The sequence below is a fragment of the Cuculus canorus genome, chromosome Z, assembly GCF_017976375.1.
Source record: "Cuculus canorus isolate bCucCan1 chromosome Z, bCucCan1.pri, whole genome shotgun sequence".
Taxonomy (NCBI): Eukaryota; Metazoa; Chordata; class Aves; order Cuculiformes; family Cuculidae; genus Cuculus; species Cuculus canorus.
Window position 1 is genome coordinate 46,749,636 of NC_071441.1, and position 17,601 is coordinate 46,767,236.

Genomic DNA, 17,601 nt, shown 5'->3' on the forward strand with positions numbered 1-17,601 from the left:
CAGCTGGAAGAAGCCACAAGAATCCTGGTCTGATGTCACTGCTGACCCTGCTTTGAACAGGAGAACTCTTGAGGTTACTTCCAGCCTGAATTATCCTACGAGCCTGTAATCTTACTAACCAAGAAGTCAGGGTGCCTCCAAACGACAGCAAAATGCTGTCCAAAGGACAACATCTCTTAAGCTGGTCATAATTTCTTCCTTTTCATAGCGGAACAGCACAGTTAAGATGAGCAGGAGGGTCACCTGTCTCACACAGGAAGCTTTTCTCACCCCCTTATGAAAATCCTATTATATAGTCAGGTGCTCATGTCAGCCATCCATTAAAGAAAGCTGAGGGACAGACTGGCAGCCAAGCAGGTTTGGCTTTCTAAGTAGTGAAATCCGTTGTTTGTTTCTGTGATACTGAGAGAAGTAAAGTTCTGTGTACATCCACTGAAATGACATGCCTGTGCTAGAGAAACTCCAGACTCTCTGACCTGGTTTTTTCTGCTTATAAAAACAGTTTAGGAAAAAGCAGTGATCAGATAACCACTTCAGCCAATAAGCAGCAATACTAACCGTCTGCTTTACACCACTTCTGCCTCATCTGGATCTATTTTCCTTCTTACTCTTTCCCTACAGCATTCCATATATTGTAGTTGTTTATTTGATTGGCTTTATTGTTGTAGCCATTCAAATATCAGGCTGAAATCTGCTAAGAAGCCAGGAACAAAGGAATTATAAGGTTCCCTTGCCAGGTGTCAAATGACAATTAAGGCACTTCCTTTTTAAACTAGGGTAGAAGAAAAGGACACTATAGAATACTTAACAGGTTTAAAAAGGCAGAATGTAAGCACTTTGTATATGTACATATGTGTGCATGTGCACTCTGAATGGATTTGTTGCTGTTTAAGCCATTACGCAGCGTGCTGCTCAAAACAGTTGTGAAATTAGTGCATTTTTGTTTTCAGACCAAATTTGCATGTGTCTATTGTTGTGTTATCAGTAAAGCAGGCCATTCTCCTTATCACTCAGCAATTCGATGACATGAAGCTTACTAAAAAAAAAAACGAAATGTGCAAAACAAACTGCTGTTTTCGTTATGGTTTTAATTTTTGCATTGCTGGACGCTGTGTAAAAAGGCAGCCTAAAGGAAGTGTTAAAGAGTCTAGGTCCAAATTTTCCAGTGAGGTCTGTGGTGCCCAGATGGCTTACTGATTAATATATATGACAGCTCACAAGGAAACGGTGCCCTTGAATATTCATGTAACCTCAGAAAGTTAGCAGCATTACCTCAGCCTTTAATCCCAGAGAATACAAACAGGACTGGTATAAAATTGAACAAAAAGGTATAAAGCAACCTCCTGTGGATATTAATGCTTGGCATATGAGCCCTGTGCTATGTAACAGGTACATTCTGGCTGAATGGTCTGGGTTTTTTTCCTGCCAAAATTAGGAATTCAGACACATTCTGCACAGGATCTGGGAGACTTTGAGTCTGCCTGCATTGATTTCAGTGGAAAAAAGGCAATTTGTAGGCATGGGATGAGTTTGTATGCATTCTTTCTCAGTGTCACATAGGAAATTCATGTCCCTACAAGCTGTTTCACCCGTGTTTCTAAATACTGATATCCTTGCCTCCATCCTCTTCCTCTTTAGTAAGTTGTTGTTTACCCTGCTTCTAAAAGGAACTGAAGAAGGAATTAAAAAAAAAAAAAAAAAAAAAAGACTGTTGAAATAGAGTCACGTAATTTTGCATCTGCCCAACTACTCGTTTTCATGTTTAGGATTGTTATGATTGGGTAGTGCAAATGAAGCAGAAACTGAGGAATTGAACTGGAGGTGGAGTGGGATAAAAGAAATATATGTAAGTAAAAATAAAAGAGCAAGTAGTCAGAAATTATGAAAATATAAAGCAAATCAATTACTGAGTGTGCATATTCAGGTGCACATGTGCATACATTAGAAGCACACTTTGTCTGGAAGACCAAACAATTCTTGACAGATCTTCTACAGTTTTGAGATGGTGCACAAATAATGTTGTGCTTACTATCACCCCAAATTAACAGGAGTCTACTTGCTTATAACGTCACACCATACTTACAACACATGATCACAGTATTTTCAGTGTCATAAAATATGAACTAACATTCAATTTGTTTGAAAGAAAAAGAGCTTCTTTCTTCTTCAGTATTTTGCTGTTACTGACTTCCATGCACTCCCATTTTCCAGTCTCTTCCTGGACTAAATAGCAAGGAAAAGGTACCAGGCTGCAGAATAAGTATCCTGAAAATGTTGTTTAATGATTCACTTAAGAAAAGAAATATACCAGTAAACACCGACTCACCCAGCTCCACAATGTAATTTCACCAGACAGCAGAGTAGGATATTTCAAATGCCTTTATCAGCAAGGCATAAATATATGTGGATCTACCAATTGTTTCCAAGGCTAGGAAAGGAAAAGAAACCATTCTCATGTTGACTTCTAAATTCATTAAGTAGGAGTAATGCAATGGCTGGTCTCAGTGACATACTATTTTCTCACTTGACTAGATATTTTTAAAAATTTCCCAAAAAGAAAAGTCAGAAGAGTATGTTTTGAAGAACAGTATGTTTTGAAACCTCTCTCCTTGAATCACAATGCAAAGGGGAAATCCATCCTATTTCAATTATGCAATTTCAGCAGTACAGAATATTTGTTTCAAAATATTTTATATTTATTAAATGTTTATGTTAATTTGGAGAAAACGTTAAGTGAATTGGAGGAGTAGTTTCCAACATTATTGTTTTCATTTTAAAATCACTGCTATTAAGCCGTTTCAACTTGGAGATAGAGAGGTTGTCTTTAAAAGATAAAAACAGCAGCTTGATAAACCACTACAAATTTGAGACTATTTACAGTTTACTTACTTCAAGAGAGTAAAATCTGCCTTCTTCCATCTGCAACAACTTGAGGCTATGATACTTTTGCCTCCCTCTAATGAAATAATTATCAGCAAGTGCTGCACATGTTTCATCCTGGCACAATTAGAAAGTGGGGGAAAATTTCCCAGGTGGGTGCCTTAAGTTAGACCGCTGCATCTATATTTAGGCATGTGAATTTCACAATCAACTTAAACTTTCAAGCTCCTGAAAGGAGCAATCCTTCCCTCTCTCCTCCCTATCTGCTCACTGTCACCTTCTCCTTGCCCTATGCCTTGTGTTCAAACAAGCATTAATGAAGTGCTGCACTGAGTAGGACTAGGAAAAGAAAAAATTCCTTTATCTTGGATCGATGTCCTGATCTTCCACTTGAGAAGTGGTGGCAGAATGGCAGGAGTAAGCAGCTGTGGGTAAGGAATGCACTGGGTGATGCTGATTTGTTGCATTGAAAGAAATATGGTTCAACAAGCTGTGAGCAGCTACACCTGTTTCTGAAGACAAAGGGAGTTTTAGGTAACTATTCCTGCTCAGAAGTGTTCATCTTAGGTCATGCTACAGATTTTTGGGGTGGGTCAAAAGTGGGAAAATAAAGATGCTGATATACGTAAGAACACAGAGAGAGAAAGAGGGATTATTCCTGCATCTGCATAAAGGAGGTTTGAGTTAAAGTAATGGAGAATCTAATCCTGATTAAAGTGTATTCCAAATCACAATCAACACATTTTAAGGAGTGAGTGCCATACAGTCTCGACAAGAGAAACAAGAGTGCTGAATGCTTACCACCCAGTGAAATAAGTTTATTTTCTGAGCAGCCTGTGTATATTGTTATCTGAAATCTCTGGGGTGCCCAGTATCGTGCAGTAACAGTAGAAAGTATGAATGGATATCCAATGCTTTTGGCTTCCCAAAGTGTTGTTGTCAGGAGTGGGCAAAGTACTAGTTCAAGGAAAACTTCAAACACAACTGATTGAGTGCCAGCTTCCAAATCACTTTCCAGTTTAGTTCTCTGGAGGATGGAAGCATTAGAAGACACTTATTCCTCTAGTTATTGCTGCATATTTATTGTTATATCTCATGCTGTGATTTCTGAAGTGGAAGTATGTATCTGATAAGTGTTATGGGAATTGGGGTGAAGAGATACCAAGGTAAATTTGTAGTTGATCTATACATAATTTGCAGAAGTGGACAGTAAGAGAATTACTGGTTTTCTGTTTCACAAATAATTCACATGGCCTTCGTGCACTAGGAAAGTAGTTGTGTATAACAAAAGTGAAAGTTATTCCTGATGACATTTGAAATGCTAATTAATACCTAGGAAACTATGGCTCATTTTTTTGTAATTTATGGTAATTTTATGGTAATTTTTACGTGTTTTATTTTTGTGTGTGTGCGTGTCTGTATGTCTTCCACAGGCTGGAACAAGAAATACAGAAATTAGAAAGTGAGGAATCCCAAATATCTGCCAAAGAACAAATAATTCTGGAGAAACTAAAGGAAACTGAGAAATCTTTTGACAACTTGCAAAAGGTATTTAAAAAAAAAAAAAGAGAAAAGACATTTGGGTGCAGATTGAAAACAAGGTCAATCCTTAACGCTGTTTGAAAGCAGAAGTTCTAATTTATGAAAACTGAGGGCAGTTGCAGAGAAAGTAGATCGAACTAAGATGCACAAGACTAGAAAAGATAAACGGGTGTCAAGTCTATCTTAGTTGGGTTATTTGGATTTCCCCTTCCCACTCCAGCTTTTTTTGAAAAGAGATTTCAGAGACTATCTCGCTAGCTTATCTGCAGGGAAACAATGTGAGATTTTGGTCCTGCTGAAAGATGTTGACAGGGTCCTGAAAGGCACCTCAAGCTTCTCTGCACCTGCTGGCATCCAGAGATAGGACCATTCACCACAAATGCCACTTCTGAACATTACAGCCTGCAACAAACATCAATGGTCTACTTTTGGTTAAACCATACCCCTCTCCCTCAGTTTCTAAAGATGCCTAAACCCGATGACCCACATCCCCAATTATCTGTTCAAAAATTTCAAAAAGCCATAAAAGCAAGCCTAACATAAAAATAATTTCATGCAAATTACACCCAAAATATAAAAGGTTTAACCAAACATCTTATTTTTTTTCTTCACAGAGTTTCTCACACCAGGATGGTGGTAAGTGCCTTTTTATTACTATATAGTGTTTGGTTTAACAAGAGTTGTTGCTATAGCTTTGTTGCAAAGGTTTACACATTTGAGTTTCTCTTCACTGTATGTTTCTGACTTATTGCTAGAGCCATTACTTCTTTCTTAGGTATTCCTACATATCATTCAACTATGTAATTGACCCTTTTCACCACATGACAGTACTGCACTGCAGACTTTCTCACCTCTCTGTGGTCAATTTTTTCTGCTGTATGCACTTGTGCTCTGTTCATAAACAGTCAAGTACAAGGAGAACTGTTACTAATATGCAGGAACAACTATTAAAATCAGATTACTTCACTAATGAGTTGTATTCTTTGTGTGTTGATTCTTATCGATGGAAAATCTCACATGGGTGGATGAGGATGTAATAATTCCTAGTTTGTGAACTCAGAGTCACACTATGTGTGATCAGTCTAAATACTGAGCTATAAATTTAGGTGTCTGAGTGAGCAAATAATGCAGTTGGTTCCCAGGAAGCTAGAGAGACCCTTGTAGTCCTTCTCCAGGACTCTTAAGACCCAGGAAGTTTGTAAAGCTGATCCATCTGCAGATAAGTCTGCAGACACTCATTCTCAGTAATGTCTTTGGACTGACGAGATTCAAAATACTGGGGTCAAGACTAGCTCTCCAGCTGCTGACAAAGCCATGTCCTACTGCACTTTAGTATAGATGAGGAATATTTGGGATGATCCTAGCATCAAAGCACTGGTCCACAACGGAAGACCAATACGTAGAATAAGTAGAGTATGAGATGAATTGAAGGTGCCTTTTTGAGGTGATTAATATTACTTAGTAATTACTAAGTATTAGTAAGTTATCCACAGTAAGAACTTACACTTCCTTCCTCCTGGAGCATTTCAAATGGGCTACCACAAAGTAAATAAAGGTCCAGAATGGCTAATATTTTGTACCTATGCAGAATTTCCACAGTGGTTCTTGGTAAGATTCCAAAAGAGGAATGGTGCCTAGAGGAATTAGCCCCCAAAGTACACAGGATCTTTTATGACTCCTGCAAGACACTGTCTGCCTCTTCATGCACTTTATGATAAAATGGGAACCAAAGGAAACACATATAATGTGTTAATTTCTGCAAAGATATTTTCTTGTAGCAATGTCGAATTTCATAGGGTTCAAGAGAAGCCTCACTGCTATCCAGGATTTTTTTGCTTTCAGCAGATACCTCCCTCATAGACTGAGGCAGAAACAAGGACAATTCATTATTTCTGAAGAGTAACAGAAAGCTGAAAAACTATGCTGAAGAGAAAAGAATGTCTACAGAATAAGCATGCAAGTAGAGGGAACAGGGAACAGAGCTAAGTTATGCAGTACCTCTTCTGGACTGCTTGCTTTATACATCTTGCCTCTTCCTCTCAGCAGCTGGTCCTTGTGCACTGAGGGAGGCCTGGGTCATCCTCTAAGCGGTACTGTACTCTGCTTCTCTAGGGATGACCAAGGCTACAAAAGCTGTCCTGTTAGCCCTCCCACTGTAGGTACTATGTGACGAGACCTCTCCACATGGTGAAAGCCAAACAGGTCCTCTGTTTTCTGCTCTCTGACAACAGCCTGTTGCAGAAAGAAAACACACACATAGCTAGCTAAGAGCACTTGGTACCATAGATTTTTCCTTCCTTCAACAACATGTAGGACTCGTTTTGTTGCAGCAGATCTGCCATCTGTCTGGCAACCACCCACAACACATGCTGCAGAGGTAAATGGTAGGAGCCATTGGACAATACAAGAAGGCTGAGTAAAGCACAGGTACAAAGAAACACTGACCTATTGGGGCAATGTCTTCAATTACTGACACATCCTGAAAGACCTTCAGTCCATAAATCTCACATTAGTTTTCTGTGTCCATCCCTCCCTTTATTCTGAATGTCAGCACAGTACAAAAAGTGATTTATCTCATCATTGCATCCCTGTTTATGTTTTTGTGACAAATATATGGTGGTGACAGAGGTTGTGAGTGTGTAGAAAACACAACTACCCCCAGAAGGGTCCAGGCAAAGGCTGTGAGGAGGAGAAGGGAGAAGTGGTGGTGAGTCCCAGTGGCCAATCAAGTGACTCTCTGTGCCTTTCCTACGCTTTCCAGAAAACAACTGTGTTAGGTAATGATCGTTTCTGAGCTTGAAGTCATACAAGCACAATAAACACTAATCCTACATTTTCCAGGGTACAAACACACTTTGCCTTTGTAAATCACTGCGTGAGAGAAAGCAGAGCAGAAATTATGAGGGTGGGGGCTGTGGCCCTTTTTTCTGCCAGCTCCATCATGGCTTGTCACTGACAAGTTCTCTGTTAATCAAGGCCTGAGATGAAGCTAGGAGTGATGTCATTTGTTGCTGCTCAGGTCTGCAGTCAAAACCAAGCATGCTGTAGCGTTATTTTGCATGCACATCATGAACAAATGGGAAAGACAGAGCTCTTGTTCCATGTGTGCGTATGTTTATGGCTCAATGTATGTGTAAAATGAAAGCTGCATTAATATCTGACATAGATCCCTTGACTATTAAATTCGCCTCAGGGGCAAATTAGTCCTCTGCAGTCTTTGGCCAGCTGTATGTAAACTAAATGTTTCTACTTCAGCCAACATACAGAAGCCACAATTACAGTATCTTTACAGTTTCCACAAACCTCTGTCTGAACTTAGTATGCATTAGTGAATATTTGGCAAAGATGTGTCTCTGGAAACCTGGCCTGCATTGCTTTGCTCCCAGCACATTGCTTAAAGACTCTGCTGGTTTCTTCTCCTCTGGCCTTGACCAACTGTGCAACTCAACAGCAAACCAGACAAGCGTGCCCTCAGAGGAGTCAAATACATCACCACCTGAGTAAAAACTATTGAACACCACACTTTAAGTGCAACCTGTTAGCCTATTTCCTACCCATCTTACAGACCACCCATCCAATCTGTGCCTTGTCAGTATGTCCATGACAAAGCTGTAGGAAACAGTGTCAAATGCTTTGCTGAAGTCCAAGTAAACAACATCCACTGCCCTGTTTATGCTGACAGAAGATGTTATTTTGTTGTAGGAGATGCAGGTTAGTCTGTTATTATTTTCCGTTGGTAAATCTGTACTGGCTTTTCCAAGTCACCTGCCTCATTTGGTCTGTAACAGTTTCTAGGAGGACTCATTCCATGATTTTCCCACAGACTAATGGGCCCCTAGTTTCCTGGGTATTCTTTTGGTCACTTCCTCTAGATGGGTATGACATTTTCCTTCTTTCACTTACCAAGAATGTCCCCCAATCTCCATGATTTTCAAATATTATAGACAGTCAGCTTGCAACAATATCAGCCACTTCTCTTAAACCTCCGGGGTAGGCTCCGATCAGACCCGTGAATTCATGTGGGTTGAGCCCTTGCAAGAGGCTGCAGACCAGCTTTTCGTCCACTACTGGCAGGTCAACATATGAGTTATTATCTGGGGTTCAGCTATGCCTATAAAGACAGAGGCAAAGAAGGGATTGAGAATATCTGCTTTGTCAGTATTGTTAGTGACTAGTTTCCCTGCCCTGTTCAGTAATGGGCCTATGTCTTCCCTGCGCTTCTACTTGCTGCTCACAAACCTGAAGAACCATTTCTTGTTGTACTTGATATCTGTGGCAAGTATCTGTTCTAGCTGGGCCTTAGCCTTCCTGATGGCGTCTCTGCATGCCCTACCAAGGATCTTGTAGTCCTCAATGTTTATTTGGTTAATTTTTCATAACTGGTATGCTTCTGTTTCACTTTTAATTATACCTAAAAAATCATTGTTAAGCCAAAATGGTAATTTGTTTAGTCTCCTTGCTTTCCTTTTGTTGAGGATGGACCATTCTTGTGCTTTCAGCAGACACTTCTTGAATAACTCCCAGCACTCACAAGCTCCTTTGCACTTCATGGATACTTCCCATGGAATCCCTCACAGCTGAGCTCTCATATTGAAGTCAGCTCTTCTGAAACTTGTGGGTTTTGTCCTACTACTCGTCTTCAGTCTGCTGATGGGATCTTAAACTCTACAATATTGTGGTCACTGTATCCAAGGCTACCATTGGCAGTAATATTAAGTAAGTTTCCCCGGTTTGCAAGCAGTAAATCTAGCTGTGTGCTGCTCCTAGTTGGCATTTCCAGCATCCGTAGCAAGAAGCAGCCTTCCATGTGTTCCAGGAACCTGATGGGCAACTTGTGTACCACTGTGGGGTTTTCCCAACAAATGTCTGGGTAATTGAAACCACCCATGAGGACGAGGCTCTGCTGGCCTAAGACTCCCATGACCAGCCCAAGTAAGGTTTTGTCAGCTTTGCCATCCTGATTGGGAGGTCCATAACAGATACCTAACATAAGATTCTCCTTGGTGATGATCCCTCTAATCTTGATCTGAAGGCACTCATTCATTATACAGGCATGGTCTCCAGAGCTCTGCACTATATACTCAAACTTCTCTTTCACATAAAATGAGACTCCAAATCCTCTTCTTCCCTTCCTGTCTTTGTGAAGGAGTTTGTAGCCATTCATTGAGGTCTTCCCATCATGTGAATTTTCCCACCAAGTTTCTGTGACTTCTATGACATTTCTCGGTCTGCACACAGGGCTATAGTTCCTCCTGCTTGTTGCCAAGATTACATAGACTGGTATACAGGCACTCACTGAGATTAGGGATCTTCTCTTTGGAAAGAGTTGTGGAGTATTCCTTTCTGCTTTTGTAGGCATACCCACCCTGTTGTGTTTACAGGTATCAGCTGCAGACCCTATCCAACAGGTTCATTAGTTAAAAGCGTGATTCATAAAGTCAGAGCCAAGCTATTCAGCTATTCAGCTTTTAGCAAAGCTTCCTGCTTAAACCTGAGTTTGTGATCAAACAAAAATGTGATGGGAGCGTCATAATCTCTGTTCCCTCTGGCACAGCCTCACGGAGCCCCAGAGGTCTTTGTAGGTGCAACAGCCCTGCCCTGGGAGTCAGTATTTGCAGAAGCCCTTAGGCACTAATTTTAGTGATAGACTTTTTAAAGATAATCCAGCCATTTGAAAATGAGCTCATCTGCCATTTGGCCACAAGCCTCTGCGTGGGAGCTATTCTGAGCAGTTCTGAAGGTTTAGTTTTGTGTAAACAACCTTGAAGGATTACCTGGCCTTATATGTTCTCCCATGCACTTGAGTGTCTGGTAATACAGAAGAGCGCAGTAGTCCTAAGATGCAGTTTGCTGTAAGTAGTACAAAAAGCCACAAGATATGTTTTATTGCATCCTTAGATATTCAACCTCATGAAAGGTTGAAGTGAAGATATTGAATGCAGTCAGTTTAAATGCTTCAATTTATGGTCTGTCTTACTTCTCATGCAAACAATATGCTAATTTGTGTCTCATCTTCTCCTTGTGAAATTGATCTCATATTCTTCTAAAGGTACTAAACAAAACAGACCGTGTTGCCAGTGAAATAAAAGGAAATTAGCATGTTTTTTTTCATTTGAGGGGGGACAAGACAGGAACTGGAAGAATCACCGAAGCCCCCCACTTCTTCTGGTCAAATACCCCATTTCTGACCCCATAGGACCACTACTTGCTTCAAAAGAAAACACACTAGACTCCTATCCCCACCATGTCATTCCCTGCTTAGGACAATAAAGAAAGATTATCAGGAGACCTGAACTTGATTTTTTAATATTTTGTTCTAAGTAACATCCAGAGAATTTTCTAAACTGAATCAGTATTAACACCTAACACTTAGGTAGATATTGTCTTATAACGTAGGAGGGCAAAAAAAACCAATTTACTAAAGTATACACACATGTACAATATCAAAATCAGAGTTTCACTGTCAAGCTGTACAACTGGTCTTGCTTACTACTGCATGTCCCTGGTGCTAACTGGCAAGATGATCACCTCATTTCCCTATACAGGCACTGGGAAAAAACACGTTTGCCTCTGATAGTGCCCTGGGATGAGAACTGCACCTAAACTGTGCCTATTTATTCCCATAGACTGCAAAAGAAGTAAGGATAACTAATTAAGCAGCACAAGTCTGCATTGATTACACCCACCTGTGGACAGATATGTCTGTCACTTAAGTAGCTGCATCAGTGTGTACTGAAATTACTGTCCCAGCCGTAAACTGTGCAGGGGGAATAATTACTAGATTTCTGCCATTTCCACAACACAAAGTGCCTTCTTATTTTGGCCCAAAAAGAGAGTCTCCACTTCTTCTGAGAAATTGCTTCAGTTTTCAATAGTGACCTGCTCATTTGCTGGTGATAGTTCCCAGAATAACGACACCAAGCATTACACCAGTTTCTCATCAAAGGCCAAAAAACCCTGCAAAATAAAGCAGCTGTTTCTGGCCATTGCTCAGGCAGCTTTGTCCTAAACAATCATTTCTCCTAAACAATCATTTCTCCTAGGATCTGCCACTAAAGACCATAAAAAAAAATCTTTGAGGAAACAGTGTGCATTGGAAATATAAAAGCCCATTTGCCAAGACAGCCTTTGTCCATGACGCATGAAATAAAATAATATTTCCCTGGTCAGGGGTTTTTTTTTTCAAATTCATGTTACAAACTGAACTTATGTACTAACTTTCTGGCTTTCTGGGATGAATTTGCATTGTGCCTCTGTACTATCCTCCTCTAACACAGGAAGGAAGAAATGGGGCTTCCTTACCTCAGTCAACCACAATGCTCAGTGTAGGGATGGAGTGTTTTCTTAGGGACTGTGATTACTATTTTCCTGCACCCAGCAGCACTGGTGTTCCACCACAGGCTGTTAAGGTGGTAAAACCATTTCACCAAACCAGGCCCAATTTTTCTGCCAGATGAGCACTTCAGGATTAGAGGTGACACACCACATCTTTGCTGAGGATGCCATCCGGTGTAGGGTTTTTTTCTAGGATGGCAAAGAGCAGTCAAGCAGCCTACAACAGGACATTTCATTTTCCCTCCTTTCACCAATTCACTTCCATGGTCTGTGCTGGTCTTCCTGTCTTACCTGCTTATAACAAGAGGCACCAAGGATGTCAGATTCTGCCTCTACACATGGACCAGGCTGTACCAAGGGCTCAAAAACTTAAATTATAACCCTTGGAGGAAAAAGAATGCTCTGTTTCATACCAGATAGGATCTTAGGTTTGAACAGAAATGTAACTGTTTCTATACAAAACAAGAAACATTTCAGGTTGACAAAAAGAATCTGATCTTTTTAGGGATTTTTTTCTCTTTCATTTTGGCTTGGCGCCTGAACTGTAAATTAGTTATTTGCTCATCTGTCCTCTGATCTCTGCTTCTAGCTCAGACACTGTAAGCTAGCAGAACAACATAGGCTGTGCAGTTATATTTAAGCTAGCCACAAAACATGTCCTGGTAAGCATTTTCAAATTTCCTTGATGTCTCTTCTAAAGAACATATTTCATTTACGCTGAACAACCATAAGCCAGAATGTAGAACAAGTCAGTCCTTTAAAATAGCTTTCTACAAGTTCAGGGTTTGTTAATGAATGATGACACTGGAAAACTAGCAGGTCCTGAATAACTAATGAAGGTCACAACAGGCACCCTATTAGTATCTATGCATTATTTCATTTTTAGTTAAATTTCATCTTTAAGAACAGAAAAACAAATACTGCTTCAATAATAATGGAAACAACCAGTGAAAAAAAAGCTGGCCTTTCATCCCATTCCTTCAACACTAGCATTTTGGGTCTTTTATATCTCTATTTGAAGTGTCATGTATTCTGAATATCATGTTAGGTTTGTTCCTTACCTTCCCCCTCCCTCCCCTCCTTTTTAAAGGTTGGGGACTTGATAAATCCAGAACCTCCTGACAAATAACTCTGTGTGTTCAACTGACATAAGGTTTGAGTCATCTGGACCCATTCCCTCCTGCCTCAGCTAGTCTATTGAACACCAATCACACGACAGTGACTTTGCACTTTGTTTGCTTTGATGCAATTATCTATACAAAGCTCCAGTGACTATTGTCAGGGCTGACAACACTGCTGTCTAAGCAATGAAGCCACTGAGGCTCATAGCACAAATCTAACTGTTTCCTGTTCTCTGACACCAGATGCAGTAAATTACATTTACTCCCAGATCCCTGAACTCCCAACCCTCTATTCACGAACAGCAGAGCCAGTTCCTGGGCGGGACGGAGCAAGCAGAGTAGCTGGTAAGTCTCAAGGAGCAAAGTATTATAATATCAGTCCAGTAGCCATGAACTTTTTTTGTTGTATTACCTTTATGGGTCTGGTGTCCTGATGTCATTTAAATGCCAGGAAATGCCACTTGATTTGTATTTTGTTAATAAGTCAAGGCTTTTTGAGCAGCAATGAGCACTCTTAAACAATGTAGTTGAACTGTATACAAGTAGCATAGGAAATGCGTCCAGTTTTTTTTACATGGAAACATTCAGTCCTTTCCATCTCCACTGGTACAAATACATAGTATTTAGGCCAAAGTTTTGCCTCCTCCAATATACTCACTCAACTCTCTTTAAGATGAATGACACAGACAGGTGCTCACTAGACCCTAGGTGTACTTCAAACTTTATATTGTTTTATACTTATTTGTATATCATTAATTCTTCTTGTGGAAAACATGGGGAGAATTGCAGCATATTTTGTGCTTGGAGTCACACACTTTTCTAATGCTTTTTTTCAGACTATGTATCTTAAATGTAACAATGAGATTATTAAAAGTAGTATGTTTTTCTTATTTTCAAGATCCTTCTTTTCTAAACAATGTATTCCTTATCTCAAGACCAAATTTCTGGTGACTACGTATGAGCTGTCCCAAGGAATGGATTAAAATGTGACTTACTAGAAGAATGGGTTTACAAGCATAGCAAAGCAATGTCTTCAGCTAAGATACTGTACACAGTTACAGGTTATTTCATTTTGTTCAGAGGTCCTGTTGCAAGCCATTCCAAAAGCTTCCCATCCTTCAATGCTTAGTCTAATCTGTCTTAAAAGCAAGCTTTTCCTTCTGTGTGTTTGTGCCATTTTGTCAACACCAAGGTTACAATAATTTCTCTCATTCTTCAAATGACCCAGAAGCCTTGTACATGTACTCCTTATAAAAGTATTGTGTGTGTGCAATAGCTTAAAGAAAAAGCACCAACATATATGCTCAAAGGTAGACTGTAAGCATCAATCTTAAAACAAGCTCAAAGTCTTTTAAGGATTTTCTTTTTAAAGAACAGCCTCTGAATCCGCATAACAGACAGAAACCAGATCCTTTCGTCTGTAGATTGGGGTTGTGTTGTCAGGAAGCACTTCGTGTGACACTGTAACTAAAGCTTATACAGAAAATTTGTACTTGTGAATATAGGTTGCCATCTTCAAGTACTGTTTTCGGTTCCAACTCTATTGTCAGATAGTTTCACATTGTGTTAGTAGAGTATATTTTGCAGTAAATAAGCTCCACTTAAATAAAGATACTTTAGAAATCAACATTAGTTCCATTTTCAGTATATTTGGCAAGCTGGGCTACTAGGTTTTCCTGCAGAAAATATAACTTATGCATACAGGCAGATAAGCCAGGTACTGTTTTTCACTTCTCCCATGGGAATCCGTTTCACTAATGAACAGCTTTCTAAGAAACTCACATAAATTTATGAAGTTACTTGCAAAAGTAGCCTAAATGTCATCCCCAGGGCAGGTCATAAGCTGCATGTTATGTCAGTGTATTAAAAACACTGCTGCTGCAATCATGTAGAAGAAGTGAAAAGAAAACTTTTACAGTGACAAAAGCTTGAGTAAATTAGTCAAATGTAAAATACACAAGGACCACACCTGTTTACTTGCTAGATCAGACAGCCAGTTGGACAGAGTCTTTGAAGCAGTGCTAGAAATTGTTGCCAAAATCTTCCTAATAAGTAGGATCTTTCTACTTAGAAGTACTCTATAACATAGATAAAAAGATGCAACTCTTCTTAAATATGGCGAGGTCCACGTAATTTGTTGATCAGATTTTCTCTATCTGCTTCTGAATTCAGTCCCATCATACAAGCCTTTTTTTAATGCAGACTAATGAATGAAATTTGTTCATCAAAACAAGGAGGGTCTGGCAGACTGCACCCTCTTCTGCACTAAAAATATATGCAATAACAGAGTATTCAACAATTCCACAGGAAAATCAGCAATCCTTACTGAGAAGTCATGCCCCAGATAATATTTTTATTTTTTGAAGAAGACAAGAAGCACAGGAGCTACAGGGAAGTTCAGGATTCTGCCTTTCACCAACAAGACAGCAGGTAGTTGGTGAGATGGCAGTGTCCTCTCTGCAGGACAGTGGTACTCAGGACTACTCAGGAACTTCTGCCCATCAGAGATGATTTTCTGGATGTGCTGTTGCTCTCTTATCATTGAGGTTTGCTTCAGTTCAGCTGTCTGCCAATTAAAAAACCTACCAGTATGTCAGTTTTAGCATCTGTTCCACAGGCTAGACTATTTCTACCTTTACCTCTGTAATGTTTGCCGTTGCTGAACAACATTTGCCTGAGCAGACCTGGCAGGTGTTCAGAGCCCACTCACCCAAGGCCTTTGGGCCAGGCTGATAAAAAAAATTCCTCTTCCTCTCCATCTTCCTCCCCCTCACTCCAGCCCAAGACACTGCACCTAGAAGGGAGCAAATTCCAGAGTGTTAGTGGTGGCAACTTCATAGGTTTGTTCCATTATCTCTGCAAGTTGGATTAAAGTCTTCAGAGCAGAGGCATTTGCATAAAGCTTGAAGGGCAGTTGACCACCAGCTCCTGGACTGAGATGGTCCTGAGCAAAATATCCATGCCAACAGCTCTCTGAGCTGCACCATGCTGCAGTCTGTGACAGCTTCTCAGAGAAACTTTCATCAAGGCTTAATTACTATCAGCTCTGGGGCTACAGTGTTCTTTCTTATTCCCAGAATAAATCTTCTCTATTTCAGTCCATGTCTGCTGCCCTTCAGTCTCCAGCTGCATACCTCAGAGTAGAGCCCAGCTTTCGTTCCTGCAGCCTCCTCCTAGTTGCTGAGACTGTTGTGAGATGACCAGGCATGAAAACTCCAGGACATGGAGGGAGGTCAGAAAATTAATATCCCTACTGCATTGTGAAAATGGGCATCCTCTGCTCAGGGTCAGGACAGCTATGGCCAGAGGTAGTCTACAAACCTCCCAAAGCAGTGGTAAGACACAGTCATTAGGGATATTCCCCTAGTTTACAATGGCCAAGGCAAGATTCTTGTTCCTACATGCCACTCCAGCCTTGCTCTTAGGGGTAGCAATGCTCTGTCCCCCGCTGGCACCTTTGTCCTCTGGTACCATGCAGGTGTTCGTACAGCATTGCACTTGGACTAATCAGCCCTGCCAGAGCTGACCAAGCTTTGAGCAGATGCACACAGCATGTAGATGGCCAGATCCCCCATTTGTCTGGGCTGCCTACGAAACTGCATTTCTGAGGGCCGAAGCAGACCACTTCATGGGGGCCAGCTTGCACCCACTCAGCAGTACATAAATTCTCTGTCTAGAGCAGATAGGGCAGGTCAAGATGCACGTCATGACAAACTTCCTTTTTCTGATGAGAAAAGTTTAGTGTGTTTCAATAAGACTGAGGGAATATATTGAAGCAAGAGTAATTATTTTTATATTCATGGTCTTTTAAATTCAATCATAGCAAGTTACATTGTTTTTTGGGATGAGGATATTCTGTACTCAGTTGAAAATAAGTCAGGAAAAAAAAAAAGCCAACAAATAAGTTTACGGTGTCCCCAGGTAAGAAAAATCACGATTATACTATTGAAGTACATCGGTAGAAATGGTCACCGTAAGTTTCACTGACACTTGTTACTGCCTGTGGTAATTTGTAATTCAGTTTCTGTGGATGTCTGTCCAGGAGCCAAAATGTCTTCATCTGCATACAAGGAATGCTTAAGCAGAAGACCATTTCTTGAAAATCTGTGAGACATTTGCACATTTTTCTTTGAAAGATTGTCTAGTGAGATGTCATCGTATCTCAAAATCAGTGTTAGAATGCTGCAGACTACCTGTCTATTTGTACTATGTGATCTCTACAATCTTCATCTTTTTACTGCGTCCTTTGTTACTGCTAGAAAAGTTTCTTTGCTATTCTAAAGGAGCTTCCCTCACCCACGTTTTCACTTGTTTCATGATGCTTTGAAAATCAGTTCATTTTCTTTAGCTTTGGCAATGGTGCTCAGGGCCCAATTCAAATAAAAGAGGGAGTACTTCTTGGCCATTTGATACATTCTCTTAACCTGCAAGCAATTGTCACTGTTGATGCCTTGGTGTGGAAACCCAGAGACCTTCCCTGCTACACACCTGCAGGAAAAATTATCACATTTCTCTGTAATTTTGTTTTCCCAACTGTAGAACATGGGTAAACAATATTTCTTCACTTCTCTAAAATGTTTTGAGTGCTACGGATGAAAGAGCTAAGCAAGAACAAGGATTTTTAATAAAACAGTCTTGCAACAAACCAACTCTTTTACAAGCTAACTGGCAGTTTGATGGCAGAGCAGGAAAAGAGAGTAGGAATGTTCCTGGAGATGACTTT

General features: G+C 40.3%; 1 protein-coding gene across 7 annotated transcripts in view; it reads left to right on the plus strand.

Annotated features, from left to right (window-relative positions):
* Positions 1-17,601, plus strand: part of PALM2AKAP2 (PALM2 and AKAP2 fusion) — a 269,862-nt gene that overhangs the window by 108,364 nt on the left and 143,897 nt on the right. For 4 of the 7 annotated variants that reach the window (XM_054053677.1, XM_054053678.1, XM_054053680.1 and 1 more), the window contains exons 4-6: positions 4,314-4,428; positions 5,037-5,058; positions 13,122-13,223. In XM_054053677.1, the coding sequence (XP_053909652.1) occupies positions 4,314-4,428; positions 5,037-5,058; positions 13,122-13,223 (239 nt within the window). The remainder of the gene's footprint in view (positions 1-4,313; positions 4,429-5,036; positions 5,059-13,121; positions 13,224-17,601) is intronic. The other 3 variants (XM_054053679.1, XM_054053682.1, XM_054053683.1) reach the window with 1 other exon arrangement.